The sequence below is a fragment of the Scatophagus argus genome, chromosome 13 (genome assembly GCF_020382885.2).
Source record: "Scatophagus argus isolate fScaArg1 chromosome 13, fScaArg1.pri, whole genome shotgun sequence".
Taxonomy (NCBI): domain Eukaryota; kingdom Metazoa; phylum Chordata; class Actinopteri; family Scatophagidae; genus Scatophagus; species Scatophagus argus.
Window position 1 is genome coordinate 4,434,493 of NC_058505.1, and position 23,993 is coordinate 4,458,485.

The window sequence follows — 23,993 nt, forward strand, 5'->3', positions numbered from 1 at the left end:
CGTATATCCAACGCAACATTCGGTGATTTGCGAGTGTGGACCTTTATATGTGCTATTACGGTAAAAAAGTATACAATAATACTGACCAATCAGCGCTCTCAATCGAGTAAGTCAGGCAGCGGCTCGTATGAGGAAATTGACGGTAAATCAGCTGCCACATTTAGCTACGCCAGCTTTAATAGACTTTGGAAACAGAAACGAGCAGTGCAGAACATCCAGCAGTAACATCACACACCTGAGGACCAGTCTGTTCAGTGTCCGCGCTCCGCCCGTGCAGTTCGTGGTGTCTGCGGTGAGTTTTGTGCGTACACTGTGGTGGCACGCCTACACAAACAATTGAGTCACTGCGAAGAAGTAGACTATCAGAAACCACCCCGACTAATGTTCCAGCTCGTATGTGGTAGATCTGGTGGCTGTCTTGACACTGTGAGAAGATCTTTCTGATAGTTAAATGTCTGATTTTCCCAGGTACCGAATCGTTGTTTCCACACTGTAGTGTTTGTGATTATATGTAAAATACCACTTAAATAGCAGGAAGAAACTGCTTGCAGTCCAACAAACAACTTCATAATGTTAATTTAAGCAGTTTCCATCAGTGTTATGGTTTTAATTTGGTCGAAAGCTGTCTTTTTGGTTTACAGTAAGCTTTTTGTCTTGCCTGCCGTGTAGACTTTGTCCCCTTTTTATGGATGCATTCAGTGACGCTACACGCCCTTAGCTACAATAGTATACCAGCTTATTCAAACAGAAGAAAAATGCAGCTCAGCGGCTTGTGTCTGTGCTTAATGCCATCTGGGATTGTGAAGGGTTGTGCTTGTGACTGGGAGAAGGAGCTCAGACTTGTGATGACTTTTGACCCTCTGGTTGATGTGTGTGTCTCTGCAGAGATGAGGGCTCTGACTTTGCAGCAGACCAGTGGGTCCCAAGGAGGGCGTCAGCAGGCCACATGTGGGAGAAGTTTGTCTTCCAACTACGCTCCTCCGAATCTGGAGAATAAGTTCTTATCTCAGGCCTCCACGCTGATGCCCCCACCCTGCTCTGCATTCTTAAGCTTTGCAGCACAGCCCTCCTCTTGCCCCTCTCTCCAGCCCTCCAGCCTGTCCTCCACCTCATCTCCTCTTCTCTCCACGGCTTCCTACTCACCTTCCCTCACCTCTCCTCTCCTCAGCACCGAGAACAAGCTCCTAGACAGCCATTCACCTCTCTCTTTTTCCCTGACGACTGCCCCCAATCAATCCCTGCTCACCACATCCCTGCCAAGCAGCACTTTGCTCAATCGCTTTGCTCATGCTCCTTCGTTCCTGCATGATGTTCTGGAAGAGAAGAGGGATGATGGAGGAGATGAAGACAGAGAGGAAACATCTGAAGTGATGCAGTCCTGTTTTGAAGAAACAAGTATGGTACGTGAAATGTTATGTTTTACTTGCTGACCGTTTGTCTCTTTGCACAAACCGAAAAGTTGCCTTGGCTGATCATACGTGTTTATTTAAAATATCTGACACGCACCATTTTTTGATGCATTTCATTTGATGGTGTGAGTTTTCACGTAACTTCTTCTGCATCAGACGCACTCTGAGGAAGATGATGATGTGTCTGAAGAGGAGGAGGAGGAGGAGGGGGAGGATGATGCAAGGGCAACCATGGAATTGCCTGTCCTGGAAACAGAGTTGGGAAACCAGGAGTTTGAACAAGCTTTGGTCATCAGACAGCAGGAATTTGCTGAGGTTGAAAGAGGAGATGATAAGATTAACGAGGAGGTGAAAGAAAAAAAGGTGGGAGAAAATATTTTACATTCCCTTGTTATGTCTGAGAGGTTTTCTCTTTTCTCGTGCTGTCTTTCGCGAGTTTAACGCTTTTGCTGCACCAGTGTGGCCAAATTATATTCTGTGTTTATTTTACATGTTGATGTGACTGCGGCTCCTCTGAGCTGTGGACACACACTTCATTGTCTTTCTGTTTGTTCCTCAGTATCTCCTGCTGAACGTGGTTTGTTGCTCCCTGGTCAATAAGAGCACAGCTCCAGGCCAGAAGGACTGGGACTCCAAGAAAAGTGTTTGGACCAACATCATAAACCTGGCAAAGGACATTTCTGTCCATGACCCGCAGTTTCTCCTCAAGGTGTGTGTGCTTGTCTGTGTGGGTGGATGTGAGCGGTGTTGTGTGTCAGCCCTGCGACTGACTGGCGACCAGTCCAGGGTGAACCCCGCCTCTCGCCCGTAGTCAGCTGGGATGGATGGATGTTTTGGTTATTTTTTGGTTCGGATCGTGACAGTGGAGTTTTCATCGGTCATGTTCAGCATACTTTGTTTTACCTTTACCATTCAGGTGGCAATTTACACTCGACAGCAGTTGAACATCCGCATCACAACAAACTTTTTATTGGCACTGGCTGCCAATCAGGCCTCCACCAAGCCGCATCTCCGCAGATACTTCTGTGCTGCCGTGCAGCTGCCCTCCGATTGGCTGGAAATCGTCAGAATCTACAGTATGGTGAGTCAGTGGGCGTCTGCCGTGTGGTGGACGCTGGATGTGTCAGTGACTGTTAGGTCGGTCCCGTCTTAATGTTCCTCTGTTTCCAGTGCTTCAGCCGCTCCCTGCCGATGTGCCTGAAGAAGGCAATGGTCGACAAGTTCAGGCAGTTCAGCGAGTATCAGCTGGCCAAGTACAACACACGCAAACACCGCTGCAAACACAGCCGGAACAGGCGCAAAGGCAAGGTACAGAAGCACCCGTTTAGTTCGGTGTTAAGACTAAATATTATTAATATTACTCCCTTGTTATTAACATGCAGAAAACTGTTTGGTGGTTTAGTGATAAATGGGCTTTTTTGTTTTCACTGTGGTTACAAGAACCCAGCAGAATTAAAGGTCTTTTATGTAAAATATTTCACTTGCTTTTTGTGAAGACACAAAGTTGGCTGCTTTTTATTGTAAGAAATTGCAGCATATTGTGCCTTTAACTGGATTGTAACTTTATGCGGTTTCTGATTTGGTATGGCTGACTCATTTCTCTAAGCGGACACTTCAGTGTTCATTACTCCATGGTTTGTTCTATGGACGCAATCTTTGATTTTCAGAAACCAACTGCCGAGCAGCTAAAACAGTGGGCGAATTTGCTCAGATCAGAAGCGTCTCTCCTGTCGAAGTTTGTAAGTAATTTTTTCTTGTGTCATTAAAGAGGTTTTTCCCATTTTGAGTTGTTTCCTTAAGTTGTAGAAGTGTGCTTTAGCTAGCCGTAGGTGCTTTTAATTCCCATCCGTCTCTGCTGTGTGTGCAAATTTAGATAAGAATATTCATTGTGAATTTTAAGACCTGTTGTCTTAAACCCCATCAAAGCTCTGCTATTATACTTCATATTTAATATTTACTATATTTATTTTTGTTTATATTTTATTGAGTTTTTCCTCTTTCTTCTGTGTAGCACATTCCTGTATTCTCACTGGTTTATGTCTGTGTGTGTGTGTGTGTGTGTGCATGCTCAGCTGCAGTTAGAGGGCAGCAAAGTGGTGGTGGATAAGAAGCAGAGTGAGTTCAGTATGAAGAAGATGATAAAGAGGCTTCACATTAAAGAACCGGCTGAACATGTGATGGCCATCCTGGGAAAAAAGTAAGCAACACAAACCAGGTGTTTTAATGCCAAACAGGTGAGGTAAAAGTGTTTCTGAAAATGTCAGCGTAAATTTGCATGGCGTGCTCCATTTATGTGAGGTGTATAAGTGCTTTATCTTTTGTGTCTGCTAAGTAAAATTTCTCGTAGAGGGTTTAGTCACACAAATGCAAATTTTGCAGAAGTGAAAATGCACACAGTAGTCAAGTTACCTGCATGGGAACTATGATCTGTTAATTACAGAATCTTTTTGACCCACCTAAAACTCCTTATTTAGAAGAAACTGATTATTTATTGTCCTTTGGCATTTTCTATTTTCCCACTGGGTTCTCTCCTGTCTCACATTTTGAAATGCGTTTGTGTCGGTCCCAGGTATCCTGCCGACCTGAAGGCGTTCACCCACAGTGGAATGAAGGGCAAGTGGGAGAGGGAGAGAGCCGGGCAGCGATTGAAGCTCAAAGAGCCGCAGACGTGGGATCGGCTGCTCAGCCTGGAGGGCAACAAGGCCGCCACCTGGGAGAAGCTCATAGGTCTGCTGAGCACATACAGACACACGTTCTGTTTTTCCCAAATGTCAAGCTGCTTGTTTCGTCTGTCCGGGGAAAATCAAAAAGTCTTACGTTCCAGCAGTTATCTTTCATTCGTCACTTTTGTTTTACAGAATAAAACCCTTATCAGCAGATGTCTGTGGAGATTCTCAGTCATCCAGGTCATATTCGCTCAAAGAGTTAAAGCAAGGCGTCTAGACTTGTGAAGATTATTCCACAAGTCTAGACGGCATTTGACTTGAAGACTGCTTCAATCAGCAGTCTTCAAGTCAAATGCCAAAGGACAATCCAAGCAGCTTCATCAGTTCAGAACTGATGAAGCTGCTTGGATTAGCAGTCTTCAAGTCAATCTTCACAGGTCCAGACGCCTTGCTTTAACTCTTTGAGCCTTATCAGCAGACTTATAACATGCGCTCACTTTTTGACCGGAGCAGAGTAATTACTTTATCACCTGAATTTCTAATCTGATCAGGAGATTCAATCCAACATTCCCCTGAGTCCAAAGTCCAAAGTAATCATGTGTGTGTGTCCTGAATTAAAATGTATGAAACTGGCACAGCACGTTTTACACGAGACCTGAGCTGCATCTATGCATTTGAAAGCACACTCACTACATGTATGCAACTCGCCACAAACATGTCCGTGATGACACGTACTGATGAATAAAGTCTCTGCTGCACAGACAACAAGTCTCTTCCGTTCATGGCCATGCTGAGGAACCTGAGGAACATGATCACTAGTGGCATCAGTGAGGCTCATCACAAGAAGGTCCTCAGCAGACTGACCAATAAGGTGAGTCGGTTGTTACGTTTCCTTTGTAATTCAACTCTCATGGGGCAGGTTATTAAGCGCTTTCTGTAACCTCGTGTTTTTGATGTGCTTACAGAAAGCGATAATTCAGAGCCGACAGTTTCCCTTCAGATTCCTCGCTGCCTACAAAGTCATCATGGAGCTTCGTACTCTGGGTGAGACGCACATGTTTGAAAAACGGCTAAGGGTCTTGAAGGGTCATGACTTTTTGTTTTTGTTTTTTGTTTTTTTTTTTGAGTGAAGAACTTTGTTATTAAGAACACAAACGGTAGCTCCTCCTTGCCTCTCTGTCCTCCAGCCTCGGATTCACAGCAAGTACTCCCCCCTGTTCAAGAGATCCTGAAGGGCATCCTCAAGAGGATTCCCAAGAGCAAACGCTTCCTTCGTCAGGACTGGGATACATCTTCAAGGAAAAGGATCAGGGTGTCACTTGGAGTGCCGTTCATCTATCGACTATACCGAATCAAGAAGGCCCATCTCCTAAAGGCCAAGTATGAGAACTTCCTTTGAGTTTTAGTAGTTTTTCTCCAATATTCACCATCTCCCACCTTTTAAACCCAAGCCTGCAGCTGTTTTTGTTGTAGCTGAAACAGTGCAATACCATTTAAGTATATTCCCAGTTAATGACAGATCATTGGTGCACCAGACACTGTGTCTGTTAGCCTCCATGTACTGATCAGGCAAAGCACAAAGCAGTTCAGAAGTCAAATAACAAAGTAGACTTGCGGACATAATGTAACTGCTTCTGTTTGTGTGCATCCAGACAGAGGAAGTACACTCTCGAGCTGCTGGATCGTTACCGCAACGCCCTGGAGGCGGCTGTGCAGATCGCCTGTCGCTACAACGTGCCACCGCTCCCTGGACGGACTATTATCCTGCTCTGCACTCGCATGGGGACTGATCACAACCTGAAAGAGGACTTCTGCCTCCCGCCAGACCCTGAGGCCGATGAGGAGAATGAGAAGGAGGAAGAAGAAGAGTCCACAAGGAGAAGGAGAAAGAAAGTGGAAGACAAGCTCGCTCCCTCTGTAAGGGTCTCTGTTCGCCTTATTAGCAGCAACGCGAATGTGTGCCGCAACGCTAACCAAATTAGTGCTGTTTCAGCTGCGTTATCTTTGGATTGGACTGGAGGTCAGCCACACAGATGAGGTTGTTGGTGACTGACTGACTGACTGAGTAGCTGAACGATGAACACTTTACACTTTCATGTGTTGACAGTTGCATTTTCAAAATGAAGTCCCTCAGTGAAACCGTCAAGTCCCTCCTGGTGTCCCGTACTCGTTTTTTTCTGAAACTTATTTCACAAAACAATCTGTACGAGTCAGAACTTCATAAAAGTGTTATCTAAAAAATAAAGATCCATTTCACTTCATTTGCTTAACACAAAGCAAGACGTGTTGCTCACGCCCCTCGTAACAAGCTGGCCCACACTGACTTTGGTGCAGCCATATGCAAGGTTTTCATTTGTTTGCTCTTCCTGATTTCTCTGCTTTTTCACATTCTCTCAGATGATGGAGGTGGCAGTTTTGCTCTCCCTGATGATTGACTGCAGTGCCGAGGACTGTCTGCTCTACTTAGTGAACTGGAATAGCTATAAAAAGGTCGAACTGAAGTCTGATGTTCTTTTGGATAACGTCTGGAGTGTGTTGAAGCAAGCAAAGGTCAGTGCTTCTTCTTTTTTTCTGTGGCATCTCTTGTATTTCGTGCAATGAAAAGTTATTTTGATCCGCTATGAAAACATCCGGTGATTAAACAGAAGTGAAGTGCTTGTGCATCTAAGAAAGCTACACAGAAAACATCAGCCTGAATTACGTTTCTGCTTTTGGAGAGCAGCAGATGAGCAGCGTTTTGAAGGAAGTTTGTTAATTTTGTCTTTTGCAGTCATTTGAATGCAGTGATGAAGGCTCCATCACACCATTCAACAACAACATCAAGGTTAACTTATTTGTACATTTGTTTATTATCATTATTATTATTATTGTTGTTTGCGTTTGATGTATTTGTATTTGACATTCAAAGCTTTTACCACCTGTACCAATAAACAAAAGATATTTAAGAGATTTCGCTAATACGACATAGGATGTTTCCTCATCAGCCCTGACTTCGTAACCTTTTCTGTCTCAGCTGGACAACATCATCATGTTGTCTGACACCTGGGTCGATTATATAGTAGACTGGACTGTCAGCAAATACAGGAAGGACATAAACAACAAAGCCCTCTTAGTGCGACTCTTCTTGTCATCGCAGGGGTAATCCTCCATTTTGCAGCTGTTTTCTAACAACATCCTTTCAGCATAAACAGGGACTGGTCTGGTTTCTGTTCCACTTCCTCACTCTCACCTGAATGCATATTTTGTTGTGTTGCCTTCTTGCAGACATCAGGACTACAACTCCGACAGTAACTGTGTGAACCTGACAGGTTTCAGTGAACAAATGCTGAGGTAAAATGTCTGGTGGCTCGTTTTACTTTTAAAAACAGAGTCATGTTATTTACATAAATGTGAAAATGTTAAGCCTAATGGTTTTTCAGAGCAGATATGATATCGATTTGTAGTAATTAAGAAGACCACTTACCAGCCTGGAACTGATGTGCTTTTTGAGTTCATTGATGAACAAAAAAAAAAATGCATAGTATCACAGCCCATAATGAACCAAGCCAAAAATTGCTCTGTCCTTACTTGAAAGCAAAGTGATTATACTGTATTGATCATGCTAGGAACTTATGCATTCATTGTTTTAGGCCAAGGATATAACAACTTTTTAATTTTAATATGGATTTATTAGCTTTATATTTATCTTACAAACATAACAGTGGCATCGATCTTCTTATCTAATTCTCACCAAGAAAACAAATAAGGGTATTTCATATAATTTGTTCTTTGACTATGTGACCAGGTTTGTGGCAGAACGAGGATCATCCAGACTGCTGGACCATGTGGAGCACATGGACAGACTGTACAATGTCAAACCACCAGAGGGCGCTCAAAGCCCTCAGGCCTCAGACAGTGTAGTGTCATTACCAGCCAGCCCCAACTTAAGGTCATTCGCATTTCATGACAAAGAAACAGTCCAGTTTTCTAACTTGACTTGAAATATTTCCCGTCCTCATCCTCACTAGTTTAACACCAACTCCTTCCTCCTGGCCTCAGGTGGAGAGGTGTGCGTGTCTTCATCTCCTCCACCTTCAGAGACATGCACGCTGAACGCGACATCTTGGTGCGGAGTGTGTTCCCGGAGCTCCGGCGTCGTGCTGCGGCCCACTGCCTCTTCCTGCAGGAGGTGGAGCTCCGATGGGGTGTGACAGAGGAGGAGTCAGGGCGGGCCACCGAGCTGTGCCTGTCGGAGGTGTGTCGCAGCCAGATGATGGTGGGAATCCTGGGGGAGAGATACGGCGTGGTGCCCCCCAAACCCGTCCTCCCTGACCTGCCTCAGCACAGCTGGGTAAGAGCTGACTTCATGAAACGGGGCTGATTTGACAAATAAGGGGAGCCATGTGCACACAATGTGAATTTCCCTCAGGATCAATAAAGTATCTATGTATCTATCTATCTATCTCAATGCGCTCAGTGCTGCTTGAAATGTGGGAAAAGCGCAATGTCATCTGAAATGGTAGAAAGGTCAGGGACTGGTAAACTAATGCTATAAAGTGAAAGAAAATTGAGTCTGTCCTGAAACGTGAATTTGACTTACAATGTTTTGTGCGCAGCTGGCGACGGCCCCAGCAGGCCTGTCCATCACAGAGATGGAGATCCGTCAGTTCCAGGCTCTGTACCCCGACTCAGCACGCCACCGAATGTTCTGCTACTTCAGAGACCCAAACGTCATCAAGTATGCAGCACATACTCGCATCAAACAAGTTGTCTGAAGTTTATTCTTTTACGTTTTCTCTTTACACCCTTTAAGTGATTAAACGAATCACTAACTCCTTCATATTCAATTTAAAAACATTCATAGGATGTTTTTGTAACATTTTGTCTCACTGCTGTATTACAGCACAGTTTGCTGGGCATCCACTGAGGTATTTTATCAGTTAATTTCACTTCCCTGCGTTGTTTCTTAGATCAGTTCCGGTGGCTTGGAGATCAGACTTTGTTGCTGAATCAAAGGAGACTGAGGCTAAAATGTCCTCTCTGAAGAGAAGGATCCAGGCCAGTGAAGTAAAGGTCACTGAAAAGTGAGTCGTCTCTCTCTCCGCTTCCTACTTGGCCGAGGCTGTAAAACCATAGTTCACTGCCCTTTTTAGAACACTGCTGCCTTATCTGAGGCTTCTCTTCTGTTTTTGTTTTTTGTCACAGTTACACATGTGAGTGGGGAGGAGTCGTGGATGGGAAACCATATCTGAAAAACCTGGAGGACTTTGGAAAGGCCGTGCTTGAAGACGTGTGGACGGCTGTAGTGAAGCAGTTTGTGGAAGTTAGTCTCTCTGACACTTCAGCCAGTTTCATTTCCAAGCTCCCCGTTAGCCAAAGTTAACTATGTGGTACCAAAGGAAAAGTATTGAAGAGACGAGACGTAACAAGTACAGTAAACAAAGCAAAGCTGCTCATTATGCAGTCGGTGTTTATTTTGTTCAGTCATCCTTAATGGTGACTAGACATGTAAATGGTACTTGACATAACGGTGAGTGGTGATCTATAATAATGCATCTTTTAATAAACTACTCCATATGTTTTATATTTAGACTTTTAACCTGAAAAGTGAGTTGTAACTATAACTTTTAAACTGTTTCATAATGTAGTGGAGTAAAAGTACAGTTAGACACTATAAGACAGAAATACTAAAAATTGTACTTAAACTACTCGCTTCTGTAAATGTATTTAATTTAGTTCCACCACTGAGTGAAACCACTAAAATGAGAACATTTGTCAACACGCAGTAGATTCCAGATAAAACCCTCCTTATTCCCCGTGTGGCAGGAGGACGACGAGGCCGAGGCTGCGTCCGACACGACCGTGCAGGAGGTGCACCAGGGGGCGCTGCAGAGGCAGTTCTTCGGCAGGGCGAAGCTCCTGGTCGGGGCTGTCGACATAGTGGAGCAGGTCCAGACCAAAGGGGGGATGATGGTGGTGGAAGGAGGACCCGGAGAGGGCAAGACTGTCTTCATGGTAAAATTCTCAAAGGAATTCTTCCTTTTTTTTAATTCTGTTCTTCTATCAGCAATTCTAAGCTGTTGGCTACACGCATACAGTCGGATCCTTACAGGCGAATTGGACAGAATGGAAGAAACACGTTGCAGCGACTATCCCAACAAAACTTGAATGAAGAGTTTGCCTCAGCCGCAAGTCAGAAATTTCCGAGACCACACTAACGAGACATGAACATCTCTGAGTATTTTAGACGTACGAGCAGGTGTTTATATTGTATGATTTTAATCTCTGAGCGTGACTTAAATGACAGAAACACCCGTGTTTATAATACAATACGCTTCAACAGCACCGGAAACTGCGTATTCCAAAATGACCATAGAGTCAGTCAATCTGGAATGAATACCAACTGAACATTATAACCTTGAAGCTTAAATCTTAAAGGTGGACTTTGTTGTCGGACTGTTACTAGTTGGACTGCATCGGTTTTAGCCAGGACTGCCCAGTTAACTGACCACTGAGTTCTCTATTTGGGAAACCTTACTAACCTTGTTTATCTCTGTCCACACAGGCTGCTCTGGCAGACACCCTCAGGACGGGAGTTAAGTCTCGGAAAAAGCTCGTCTGCGATGTCATCTCCTACTCTACAGCTGCAAGCCAATCAGCATGCTCGGTGGAAAACCTTCTTCAGTGCCTTGTCCGGTGGTTGAGGAAGATGAAAGAAGCTGAGGAGGAGGAGAAGGAATCGCCTCTTCCCCATTCTTACAAGTAGCTACATTATCTATCAATCTTACAGCAGCTAAGAATTACAGGTTGTCACGTTGTCTCCGGTCTTAACAGCTGTGTGTCTTCCCTCTTTAATTGTTTGTGATTGCAGAGAACTGCTGTCAGAATTTCACTCCAGTTTGAGTGACATGAAAAAGAAGAAACCTCTGGTGCTGCTCGTTGACGGGGTGGATCAAGTCCAAGACGGCAGAGGTCAGCTCACCTCTGACTGGATACCACAGCAGCTTCCACAGGTCTGCTACAAGGATAGCAAACAGAGGGAAACACACACACACACACATTTTTTTCTCATTTCTCTGCAACAGTAAATCTGAGATTGTCTTTTTCTTGTCAGGGTGTTTGTTTGGTAGTGAGCATCACATCCAAAGCTGCACTGCTACAAGCCCTGGCCAAGAAGAAAAGCACTGTCCTGTTTGCCCTGGGCCAGCTCACCATGCCTGACCGGAAGGAGATCGTCCAGAAGGGACTCGACTCCTTTGGGAAGAAACTCAGTGACTCTGCGTTCAACAACCAGGTTCGACTTATATGTTTTGCACTGTATACGTCACATTGTTCACGTATTTTCTGTGTTCCTCCGAATTCTGCGTCTGTGCATGAAGCTGCCATCGGTACAGTTTGCCCTAAACTCTTTGTGAAGGATTCAGTAGCGTCTAGCAGCGAGGTTGCAGATTGCAACCAACTGATTAGCCCTCCGATAGCCCTTCCCTTCCCAGGAGCTTGAAGGACACTGTGGATTCTGAGTGTCCTTCAGGTAGTTTAAAAACGTGAAAGCTCCTCTCTGGAGCCAGTGTTTGGTTTGTATGTTCTGGGCTACTGTGGAAACCTGATGGGGTCCATGAAAAAGGACCCTCTGCAGATAAAAGAGGCTCATTCTCGGTTAATGAAACACTAATAAAACCATATTGTACATTTGAATATTATCTTACATTTCTGCCAGTGTACCCGACCTTTTAATGTTTTCTTATTTGAGTCATTTATTTTCCCCTAAAACTGTTCTCTATTTGCTCATCCAGCTCCAGACGCTGACAATGAAGAAGGGAGCAGTGAGTCCTCTCTACCTGCACCTGGCCTGTGAGGACCTGAGGAACTTCGCCTCCTTCGATAAGGTTACATATCACTTCCATAATTACTGGTTCCGGTTGGTGGCCATGCTGTGTGTTGGGATGAAAACGTCTTTCAGTATGTAACGCCAGCACGGAAGATGATGACCTGATGATGCCATTAAATCTTGCTAATTTTGACTTGTTGACGAAAACAGCGATTCCAGCGTGTACTTTGTGTCTCAGTTGAAGGAGAGCCTCCAGGGTTTGCCTCAGTCTCTGAGTCAGCTGGTGCAGTACAGCCTGGACCGAGTCTGCTCACAGCACAGAGGCCTGCTGGGACTCCGCTGGGCCCTGGCGGCACTCACCATCAGCGCCACTGGTAAGGAGTTATCACACAGTTTTTCCGCATCATTTTAACCTTTATGGAGTGCTAGATAGAGTAACTTAACAGTGGTGCCACAATATCATTCCTCACTGTTTTCTCCTCTTGATTGACAGGCCTGAGGGAGAGAGACTTGTACTCTGTGCTGAACACATGCAATGACCTGTCCTCACGGGACGGACAGGTCACGTGGCGGGAAGTATTGCGTCTGTCCAGGAAGCCTAAAGGACGCGTTCCCATGGCGACTTTCACCCGTATAGTGCAGAGTTTAAAAAGGTACGAGTCCCATATGAGTTGAGAACAATACAAAACCCAAGACGCAGGGATGCTGGGAACAGTCCCATTACCTCGGACAACAGTCTTCTCCAGCTGCCTACAATAAAGGTCTCAAAGTTTTTATGCTTGATATGTGTCCTTTAATTTTACTTGTTTTTGAGGAATACACATTTTGGAGAAGGTAAAATTATAGACAATAGTCAGAAAGGAGGAGGAGTTACAATCACACATGAGTGCGTGTTTGTACTTTGAGTGATCAACCACACACACATCGCTGCCTCAGAGTTCGCTAAAGTTGATCACCACCTTTTTTGCTGCTTCACTTGCATAGAATAGAAGTGAATAGGAGGGGAATATTTGCCAATGTTGATTTTGTGTGTGTGTGACTACGCCCCTGTTAAACTTACCTGGATCCTTATCTGCAGTCTGATTGGTCCGTCTCTTTGCCACACCACTGACGACCTGTTGACTGTAACCAATCCGGAGGTGAGGAGTGCCTTTGAGGACTTTCTCCTCCCAGCGGAGAGTGACAGAACCAGAGCTCACCTCGTGCTGGCAGGTAAAGTCCACACAGTCTGCTGTGACACAGCATAAGAGAGTACAGGTGACCGTATATTTTAATTAGCCTTGTGTCTTTGTCCTGTCTCTTTATACAGCTCACCTGTGGGCACTAGCCGACCAGCAGGCCACAGATACCTTCCTTCACTGTGAGGCCAACTCGGTCATGCACCTGCCTTCCCACCTGGTTAGTCATCTTCCATCACCTCATAGAATAAAATCAGTGCAAAATGAACAATAGCACTTGCTGCTTTGATGTACATAAGTCTGCTGCAAAACAGAAATCAAGCGCTTTATATACTCACTGATAAAATCTCATCTGTTATTTACTGAAAAACCTTGACATTGAGAATGAATCAGAAAACCTGCACACCGATGGTCACATGTGTTCGCTTTAAGTCTTCCTCATTAGTTTCGAAAAATTGTTGTGCAAAAGTTTTTTAAATCTTGCAGTGAAATAAAATTAAAGCAGTTTGTCAAACTCTTGTGAGTGTGACTTAGGACTTTCTTACAGAGAGATTTTCTGACATCCCGATCAAAGAAATCCTTTAGATGACCACAGCTAGTCAAGATATTTTCTGTACATTTTAACTAATGACTGCCTTGATCTTACTGTGTTCAGATTCAAAGTGGTCAGCTGGAGGCGCTTCATTCCCTGCTTTCCAGCTACTACTTCCTGTATGCTAACGTGCGCCATGGCCTCCTGCACCACCTCCTGAAGGTCTACAGCTCGTGTGGTATGACGCTTTATAAAGAATGTAGTAACACCTCGCCATAGTTTGACTGCATGTCAGTTGGTTCTTCCCATCTGATCCTTCACATGCTTTGTGAGTTTGAATTTGTTGCAAAGGCAGGTTTACTCAGCAAACCTCCCCTTGATGAATTAATGAGTGAAAACAAGTCCTAACATTTGCTTGTTTGTCCTGTAAAATTTTGTCTTTCCTGTAGAGGACGAGCATAAACCTGCGCCATCATGTAAGTACTTCAACATACTGACAAATTCCTGCCAAGTGTGTTTTCAGTCCTTCTTCATGCGAGTTTCTCTCTGTGATCTCAGCTGGTTTCCAGGATCGTCTAACAGAATGCTGGAGTTTCCTGCGGCGTCACGCCCTCCTGCTCTCCTCCTGGCCGGCTCTTTGCATACAGCAAGCCCTCAACGAGCCTCCTGAGACCTTCGCTCACACCTGGGCACAAGGCCTGATGGGAGAAGGAAAAGGAGGAGTCCGGGTAATCGAGTGGCTGAACAATGACCATCATCTTTCAAAGGAGACCAGGTAGGCGAATTGTCTGCCAGGTGGCGAGAGGAAGTGTGCATGAGGTGTCCTCCAAATCCACTGCTGGTCACTAAGAATGGATTTAGAGAGGTTTATTTATTGTCTTTCAAGCCTTGTACGTTTAGTGTTTTAAGTTGATGCTGATATGTCTCAGAGGTCTTGTGTGTTTCGTCGCAGTGAGCTGGTGGCGACCTTCTCCTCTAGCCCGACCTGTGTGGTTGTGAGCTCAGATGGAGATCTGATGGTGGTTGGCACTGGGCAGGGCATGCTGCACTTCATCAGCGCACACACCGGACAGGTACGAACACATTTCACTGTAAAAATGCACTTTTTTCTCCCCCTCATCCCGTCGCACGTTTTTCCAGCCTTTGGGATTAACTGGGTGGTTTGTGCTCTTGGTTTCAACTCTCTGTATACTTCAATGTCAACTCTGTCGTGTCTGTGAACAGGAGGTGAAATTGCTGGTGAGTAGCTGTGATGGCATCTCAAGCTGCGTCTTTCTTAGAGATGGACGTCTTGCTACCACCTCCTTTGACGGACAAATAGAGATCTGGGACGTTGAAAATGGGTGCAGGTAAGAGGAAGGAAGGAAGGTTTACAAAATCCCGCAGGTTGTTTGGGAGTCTTTAGGTTTCTTTAGATATCACGCAGGCTAATGATGTTTGAATTGACTATCTCCTTGCAGGACTACTCTTGTTGCTGCTCACACTAATGCGATAACAGCAAGTGATACCACTGCAGACAGGAAGCATCTTGCCACTGTGTCTCTGGACTCCATGATGAAAGTCAGTCCCAAACGAATCACTTTCAGCTTTCGTTGTCTGTTGTCAGGTGTAACCTTCCTTTAGTCCTGCTGACTGAATGTTTGTCTGCATGTCAGGTGTGGTCTTCCACCAAAGGTCATGAGGTAGCAGCCCTGTTCAGCTCCAGTCCTTTGAACTGTGTGACCTTTGACCCCGATGATCACCTGCTGGCTGCTGGTTGCTGGAATGGGAACGTGATTGTGTGGAATTGGCTCCAGAATAAAACTCAAACGGTGAGTTATCATGTCGAGAGCCAAAGAAATGGTTAGCGCTCACTATTTTTAAATTAAAAATAAATCATCTGAAGCCGTATGGAAAGATAAATAAAATTGTAGGACTGACCCTTTAAAGAAGGACTTAAAGAAGGAGTTTTATTAGTGTGTTTGCAGGTTTTTGGTATGCCTACTGCACAAACAAGGAGTAAAATCTGACAATTGCCTCGAGTGATGTCATTTGAGGTGGCATCTGTTTGGACTGCAAGTTTGAAAATGGAAAAACATTTTGGTGTTGTGGAGTTGAAAAGACGTGCTCCTCTTCTTTGTGTGAGGCTGGCGGCTTAGCCACTGCTGGCGTAACTTAACAGATTCTCCAACCAAACTGTTGGTAGTCGAGATGCATTATGGGCAATGTTGGCAACAGGTTTTAACGAGGAAGAAGAACGCTTGGAATGAAGATCTCTGGCTCTGCTGCAGCAATTCGGATATTTTAAAACTGTCCAGAGAAAAAGATGTTGTGTGTGCATAATGACCGTTTCCCCTCCCTCAGACCCTGTCCGGTCACCAGCGCTCAGTGCGCAGTCTGTCCTTCTCTTCCACCTCGATGCTCTGCTCTGGCTCAGTGTCTGGAGAGGTCAGGGTGTGGTCGGTGCCCACCTCCACCTGCGTCGGATGTTTCCAGGCTCACGCTGGTGCCACGGAGGCCCTCACCTTCCTGGAGGACGGGAGCATGCTGCTGAGCGCCGGCTCTGACAACATGGTGAGGCGTCACTGCCCGTACAGACTGAAACTCTGCAGGCCAGAGTGGTTGGATTACAATAATAGAATTATTTCACACAAACGCAAACTTTTCCCATGTGTTTGTTTCCCCAAAACACATTACAAAATAAGTCTCTAGCATGAACGTTTGTCTGAAGCATTGAGGCAGAGCATGCAACTTAAATTCAGTAGAGATTTTGTCTTCAGAGCACATTTGCACTTATTTTGAGGTGAACATCCGCCTTTTTCTCTGTCAAACAGGTCCAGCTCTGGTCGGGGGGACTTGGACGTTCGGTCACTGCATTAAAAAGTGATGAAGTAAGCTCCTTATTCATCTTAGCTGCCTTGTGGTGAAAAAGGATGCAATTCTGCCTTTTATTTTGCATATCGCTCCAAATTGATCATCTGATTTGATCTTTAAGTGTGAGAAGGAGCCTCCTCTGAAGAAACGGAAGTCAGTAAACTCTGAGCCTGCTGCACTGTGTGTGGCTGTCCGTGGAGACTATGCTGCTGTGGGGTACCATGGTGACGGCATCAGACTCTTCAGTCTTTCATCAGGTGTGTTTAAGTGCTAGGAAGTCAAATACACTATATAGACAAAAGTATTGGGACATTTTAGTGTTCCATTACCATTACACCAAGAGACAAACTTCACACATCTCATTCTAAATACACAGACAGCTTTGCAGCTCTAACAGCTTCCACTCTTCTGTGAAGGCTTTCCACAACATGTTGGAGTGTTTCTGTGGAAATTTGTGCCCATTCATGCAGTAGAGCATTTGTGAGGTCACACACTGATGTTGGACCAAAAGGCCTGGCTCACAATCTCTGTTCCGGTTCATCCCAAAGGTGTTGGATGGGGTTGAGGTCAGGACTCTGTGTGGGCCAGTCAAGTTCTTACACACCAAACTCATCCAACCATGTCTTTATGGAGCTTTGCTTTGTGCACTGGGGCACAGTCATGCTGGAATAGAAAAGGGCCTTCAACAAACTGTTGCCACAAAGTTGGAAGCATAGCATTGTCCAAAATGTCTTGGTATGCTGAAGCATTAAGATTTCCCTTCACTGGAGGTCAGGGGCCCAAAAAGACCCCCCCCCCAAGCCACTAAATTAAAAAAATAATCTATTCAATTCAATACTGTTTTAAGGATATAAAACTGATATACTAAGGCTGACATAAAATATTGGTGAAGATTAGACTGAATAACAAAGACATAAAACAGAAATAATCTGCTCTGTGTGTTGCAGTGACTGAAACGTGTCCTTAATGTCCTTTATTTCAGGTCACCTCCTCTTACTTCTTTCCTGACTCCTAACTGTCCTTATTTTAACTGCAGCTCAGTTGATGTGGGCCTCCAAGGACCTCGATGTGTCCATACTGTGCCTGCTGTGGGTCGTTCTGGACGCCGAGCAGACCGAACCAGAGCTGCTGCTGCTGTCTGGAGGAAGTGACAAACTTGTGAGAATCTGGAAAAGAGCAGAGGGCGAGGAGGGAAGCCTGGGAGCCATGGAAATGTCTGGACAGTTTGGTGCGCAGACAGGCGCCATCCTGGCATTAGCACAAAACTCTGCATACCTGGCGACCGCGTCAGGTGAGTGTAGTACTATGACTTTCCAAAGAAAAATAATAGGGTGCTTTTGCCAGTCTCCTCCTCTTCTTAAAACATCACACCTTCGGCTAATTACAGTTTTATCATTTACCCATCTGTGTTTCCGGTTGAATTAGATGACTGCACCATCGCTCTGTGGCTGCTGGGCGATCTGGACCGCGACCACTCGGCTGAGCCTCACGCCCTTCTGAGGGGTCACAGCGGAGGAGTCACCTGTTTGTCCTTCAGCCCTGATGGCGAACAGCTGCTGTCTGGTGGAAAAGATCAGGTACAATGCGTCTGTTCTGCCCAGCTGTTTGCTGTTGGGATGATGTGATGATTTGTCACTCGCTTTATGAGGACATTCCTGGCAACGTTTTAAATAATCACTTTATGGCACTTTTGGATTTGTATGATTTTTGCATCAATCTGCTGAATGTTCTTTGCTGGATTAGCCAACAAATTTACTGCTGCACTGCACACGCTCAGTCTAGTACGACAGTCCTGCTCTAAGTGCCGCCTTCATGACGGCTTTGATGAAACTTGATTCAGCTTCATGATCAGCTCGAAGCATGTGGTCTGTGGTGTTGTGGAGCTGTTAGCCCACCCTCAGAGATATGGGTGTATTATCGGTCAGTACAGCGCAGTACTGACTGCAGGGTGTCTGTGTTCCAGGCCCTGATGGTGTGGGATGTGAGCGTGTCTCCTGCTGTTCTCTCCAAGTCGCTGCCTCACTCTCACAGAGACTGGATCACCGGCTGCGTTTGGACTCCAGACTGCGTGGTAAACCTTCCTCACACTTTGTGTCGTAAAGAAATGTGACTGACCCGGGAAAGCTGCAGCGCCATTAACCCGTGGCGCCCTCGCTATGCTTCACAAAGTCTTCGTCAGCTTCCCCTTTTCTCTTCCAGATCAGCTCTTCAAACGATGGGAGGCTTTGCTTATGGGATCTGCAGGCAGGCCAGCATGTCAAAGAAATCTCCTGGAAGAGTCCCCTTACATCTGTCTGCTGTGTGGTGAGCACATTGTACACCTATCTGTCAGTAAAAATAGCCCATGTGTTGTTTCGCTCCCTCCTGAAAAACCTTTATGCATTTAATGGATGTATCGGTGGAGTGAATGAGCTACATAGTTTGGTGTTTAGTGTTGCGTTTATTTTCCCCCTTGAGGCTTGCATATTGTAAACCCCCCCTCCTCGTTGGGGCGTTTCTGTGTTGACTTGGTGTTTGTGCATGCAGGGACAGTATGTGGTCGCCGGCAGCGCAGAGGGAGCGCTTCATGTTTGGACCTGGGAAACGAGCGTCGAAATCTGCCACGTTGCTGCACACAAGCAGCGTATCCACCACTGCTCTCTCCTTCCAAGTACAGGTGAAACCCTGTGTCTGTGTCTCCCTCTTTATTTCATACTGTGCAAAGCCTTGATGATATTAATAGCATGTTTTGAATTCCCGTATTGTTTTTAAGACGAGGCCAAAGAAGTGAACCCGGAACAAATGACTGTTTTCACTGCGTCTGATGACGGCAAAGTGCAACTCTGGAAGCCGCTGCAGGTCTGTCAGTCAAAATGAAATCGGAAAGCTTTTTCAGAAAGTAAAATGTTTCCATATTGTCATTTTTTTGTCCGTTCGTGCTGTTTAGTTTTCTTCACACATTCTCTTTGTGGCTGGAACTCAACTTTATTTCTAGTCCAGATGCAGAGCGTTAGCTTATCGCCTCATTTCTCACGCTGTGCATCTTTGTGCACAGGTGGAGCATCTTCGCACCCTCGCGGGTCACAACGGCGCCATACATGGAGTCGTTCGCAAAGAGGGACTCCCAGAATTCCTCACTGTTTCTGAAGACTGCTCGCTGCGATGCTGGACATGGACAGCAGGTAAGAGTTGTTGTTGTTGTCCAGTGTTGTCCACCACACCGCAGCAGTCAGCCGATGCCAGTAGGTTACTGTTCCTGTGTTGTGTGTCCTCAGGGGGTCCTCCCACTCAGAGGGGCTCAGTCACAGCTCTGCTCTTCTCTCCAAGAGATGATTTGCTTCTTGCTGGCTGTGAATCCGGTTTGCTTGAATTATGGCAGCACAACGTTGTGGTCGGCCACAGTCAGGTGAAGACAAGCGCCAGAAAATGGATTTAGACTGGACTCTGTTTTTGTGTGTGTAAATTAATGTGGTGTGTGTGTGTGTGTGTGTGTGTGTGTCAGGCCTCAGACAGCCCCATCACAGCGATCTGTTCCATGCCTCAAAACCAGTTTGCTGTCAGCTACATGAAAAATGCTGTCGATGTGTTCAAGCTGGTGTGGAATCGACAACACGGCACTGCAAGGTAAACAACAACAAACAAACAAAAAATCAGTTTATCTTATTTTTTATTTTGTCAGGATTTCTGTACAAACTCTCATTTATAATAAAGACCTGGGGAAGCAAGACAAGAAAACAATTGAATAAAACAATAAATACAATTTTATTGATATCAGCAAACTTTTGCAGGAAAAAATGCAAACATAAACTGAAAGTTATCAGTATTTTTCTCGGTTCTAAATGCGAATAAAGTAAAATAAAATGGGTACATACATAATTTTCAGTGATTTTAAAGGATGGATGTGGTTTTTAATCAGTCTCGATGGAGATTACTACATTAGCAGGATGAGTCAGACACAACTCAACCCTGTAGGCACCCGGTGACTCTTCTCACTCGGACCAGTCAGGATATTTTTGCTGTGCAGGAAACACAAACTCAAGCTGCTCCTGCAAGTTTCCAATAAAATGGAGGGCTGTCTGGCGGTCCAGTCAGACTGGGACACCTGCATTGGTTCTGTCTGCTTTCACATCACCGTTACTGACCAGCCCTGCTCTGCCTTGTGCTCCTGTTGCTCGCAGCCTGGTGAAGGTGAACACTTACAAGGTGACGGAGCCCATCACCTGCCTCAACTACTGCACAGTCCTGATGGGCGTGTCAGTCAAGGGAAAAATATACAACGTCTCAAATGACGACGAAAACCAGTGGCATCAGAGTGTCACCAGGTAACACTACATACTGTTCTCGATGTCCAGGAAGTCGGGTCAGTCGGGCTTGTTTTAGTGAATCATATCTTATTGATTGATTATATGTAATACTTATTAGGTTCTTGAATTTTAGACTCACTTTTTCCTGAAATGCCTTTTTGAAAGTTTTCACTGCTTTACCTTTCCTACAAACTGAGGAATAATTGAATTATTATATTAATTGGTAATTAATAATTAAATCAAACTCATTTGGAGGTGGAGGTGATCAAAAAGTCTGGAATGTTGCTGATGTTTTTGTTAGTATTTTAAATCAAACCTGCGACTGATATTTTGTCATTTCCTGATCACATTTTGATTTATTTTAAATTTGAAATTGAGATTTTCATGAGTCCAGCTGCTGTTGACCAACAGCTCAGTTCAGCTGGAGGTGATGGTGCTGTTGGGGTTTACTTTTTGTCTTTATCGCAGCTGGGAGACGAGAGTCAGAGTTTTTGACTTGATCCGTAACGACGAGAAGAGCATGTGGCTGTTGGGCGAAGGAGAAGGAGAAGTTCAAATTGGCTTCATTGTGAGTTTATGAATAATATCACTTAAGAAGAATACAGAAAATGTTTTGTTGTAGCTCTCGAATTTTTTTACTGAAAAGATACTATTGCCAGTTAAATGCCACCACTTGGCTTGTCTTCTGTAGAAAATGCCCTCATTATTCCACTTCAGTCCCTACATTTGAAAACACAGTGAAACCTGATGTGTAGTGCACCACACACTTTGCTTTGAGGAAATGTGGACTGATGTCTCGGTCTTGTGTCCTCAGTTCGCCCTGGGTCCCAAAATTGCACTGTATTCAGCTTTCAGTTCAGTGAACCTGGAGACCAGCGAGGAGGAGAAAAAGGGGAGCATGATATCATCATTAACTCTGAACAACGGTACCAGACATCTACGAATAAAACTGCTTGCACTGCAGCTGTTGCTGCTCTAACTTCAAGCATAACCACAGCTGCTAGAGCTGCTGCTACCTTTGTGCATGCCTGTGGGTTTTTGTTTTTATTTTGGTTTTTTATTTGCTTTGATTATTGTGTGATTATCCAAACGTGTTCTTCCAGACTTGGTTGTGTGTGGAGACGTGAAGGGCAACATGTGGTTCATTCAGCCTCCTGAACCTTCCACGTGGAGCACCAGGAAACCTGTAAGAACAGCCCACGAGAAACGAGCGTTCACTTCTGTATTGTAACCTTCAGCAAAAACCTACAGTTGCAAATTGTAGATCATCATTGATTCAGCGCATAGGATAAGACAAAAGCTGCAGCCGCTGAATGTTTTTGCTCAGGAAACCAGTCGTTGGTGATAAAATTTGTTGCTTTTTTAACTTTAGCTGTTGTGTATAATGACTGTTTCATGCCCAGGCCCACAGTGACAGGATCAGCGTGCTGAGACTCACTGAGGGCGCCATCATCTCAGCCTCGTACGACGGCACAGTGAAGCTGTGGGACAGAAACACTAAGAAGCAGGTACATCAGAGCCTCAAACGGACAGTTTGAGGATTTTTGGAAAACACACTCACGTGCTCCCTGGCAGATTGTTAGATGAGAAGATCGATGCCACTCGCTTACCTGTGCGTTGACTATGAAGCTACGGACTGTTAGCTTAGCACGCAGACTCAAGTAAGCAGCGAGCCTGACTGTCCAAAGATAATAAAATCCAAGGAGAGAGACTGGAACATAACACGACATAAAATTAGGTCTTTTTTTTTTTTTACACTTCGGTTACATAAGTGAGATATAACGTGCTAATTAGTGAGCTTTCGAGGTGCTCGGCTCACTGGCTGCTAACGCCACCGATCTCCTCATCTGACACTCCACAGGGAAGCACATCAGTGCACTTTGAAAGTGTCGTCCTCTTTCTGTGCAACATGCTGGCTGATTTATTCCTGCACCTTCCGCTCTCTCACCCTCTTCCTCCAGGTGGGTATGTTCGTGTGTGGAGCACCTGTTGAGCGTTTGGAGGTGAACCCTGAAAAACCCACCGAGCTGGTCTGCGGTGACAGACAGGGAAAGCTCTACTTCCTCTCCTGGAAAGAATAACCCTCAAGATGTTGCACACTAAATTCATGATTCAGGAAAAACACATTAATTAATCACTACACAAAACCAAAGGTTGCCAGAAACATTTTGCTTCCTCTTTGCTTCAGTGCAGGCAAATGTGCAATGAATGTGTTTTAAAACGTAGGTGCAATATTCAGCACATACAGGCCAACGCAGTATCACAGCAGCTTGTCAAACAGTCTGATTCATATACAGGGAGACAAATGCACTTGTTCCATTTCTGTCCGTGGTTATGTTTATCCAACAAAGCACTTTTGGTTGAGGTTAGCAGAAGATGTTTTCAGTTCATGAAACAGTTAGGAAAAGTAATCTATGGGATTTACTTTGGTTATGGCGAAGAGAAGATTGTGATTTTTGTTATATTTTAATAAAAATGTAGGTTTGTGAAATGCTAACCTTTACTCTTTAGGATTCATATACGTGGACAAGAATATTTAATTTTTAACTTGTGCTGTCACAACATGAATTGTGCCCATTTCACAAAGTGTCATGATGGCATTTCTCTCTGTTTGATGAACTGCTGCGATGCTGCTTTGTTAAGGGAAATAGATCTATGTAACAGGCAAAACGTCACCCATATGTAACAAGTAAGTATAAAAATATAACTTTGAGCTTTACAGATATTAGCAGTTATGTTTGAATTGAATTATTTCTTTTATTTGAAAACTGTAACAGAATGTGGCATGTGAAACACTAAAAAATAGGTGCGAGAACTTTAAATGATTTTTCTTTGACATTAAAATGATGTTAAAGTCAGCACTTTGTTGTTGTTGTTTTCTTTTAGGGTGAAATGAGACAATATGTGTTTACCCAACAAGTGCTCCTGAGCAGGATGAAACAAGATTTGCATTTAAGTAGCAATATTTTAAATTCCTGGGACAAGAAAAGGGGCGGTGACAACCTTATCAATGTGATTTGTATTGTATTTAAAGGTGGATTAAAGTAATTTGAAGCTTTAATTGCCAGCTGACGCATGTTTCGTGTAAACTCTTGGCATCAATGGCAGACGTGAGCACAGTTTATCAGCTCATCTTTTTACAGCTGTTATCAGCACTGAAGTGTGTCTGCTTGCCACAGCTTCCGTTATATTGTCAACGAGCCACATTTAGTGCAAGAAAACACGATAAAACGAATGAAAGTGTACCCATTTGTGCACATTGAAT

The 23,993-nt window shown here is 44.6% G+C and overlaps 1 protein-coding gene across 2 annotated transcripts; it reads left to right on the forward strand.

The window, feature by feature from the left end:
• Positions 1-77: 77 nt before the first annotated feature.
• tep1 (telomerase-associated protein 1) lies at positions 78-23,586 on the forward strand. Of its 2 annotated transcripts, none has more exons than XM_046409076.1 (56): positions 78-292; positions 886-1,400; positions 1,566-1,772; positions 1,969-2,118; positions 2,326-2,490; positions 2,580-2,717; positions 3,077-3,148; positions 3,482-3,606; positions 3,979-4,136; positions 4,837-4,946; positions 5,041-5,119; positions 5,263-5,455; positions 5,728-5,992; positions 6,473-6,625; positions 6,846-6,899; positions 7,089-7,213; positions 7,340-7,405; positions 7,860-8,003; positions 8,114-8,405; positions 8,671-8,792; positions 9,025-9,138; positions 9,260-9,377; positions 9,881-10,069; positions 10,620-10,816; positions 10,926-11,067; positions 11,169-11,348; positions 11,848-11,940; positions 12,121-12,256; positions 12,376-12,535; positions 12,961-13,094; positions 13,192-13,280; positions 13,716-13,830; positions 14,042-14,068; positions 14,151-14,367; positions 14,545-14,665; positions 14,817-14,941; positions 15,053-15,152; positions 15,248-15,403; positions 15,936-16,145; positions 16,406-16,462; positions 16,567-16,702; positions 17,482-17,736; positions 17,871-18,022; positions 18,409-18,516; positions 18,645-18,749; positions 18,972-19,101; positions 19,198-19,283; positions 19,480-19,606; positions 19,700-19,830; positions 19,927-20,048; positions 20,603-20,746; positions 21,197-21,296; positions 21,543-21,654; positions 21,832-21,914; positions 22,132-22,236; positions 22,690-23,586. In XM_046409076.1, exons 2-56 carry the CDS (start codon positions 888-890, stop codon positions 22,807-22,809), a joined length of 7,827 nt encoding a protein of 2,608 aa, XP_046265032.1. In that variant the 5' UTR covers positions 78-292; positions 886-887; the 3' UTR covers positions 22,810-23,586. The 2 variants fall into 2 exon arrangements, with proteins under 2 accessions (XP_046265032.1, XP_046265033.1); XM_046409077.1 differs by lacking the exon at positions 78-292 and adding an exon at positions 370-468.
• Positions 23,587-23,993: the final 407 nt, after the last annotated feature.

Excerpts from the sequence above, each read along its gene's own strand:
- tep1 (XM_046409076.1), top strand. The coding sequence starts at position 888 with ATGAGGGCTCTGACTTTGCAGCAGACCAGTGGGTCCCAAGGAGGGCGT. Across the intron at positions 9,139-9,259 it reads GAAGTAAAGGTCACTGAAAA|TTACACATGTGAGTGGGGAG; the intron begins GTGAGTCGTCTC and ends TTTTTGTCACAG. Across the intron at positions 19,607-19,699 it reads ATGCTGGACATGGACAGCAG|GGGGTCCTCCCACTCAGAGG; the intron begins GTAAGAGTTGTT and ends GTGTGTCCTCAG.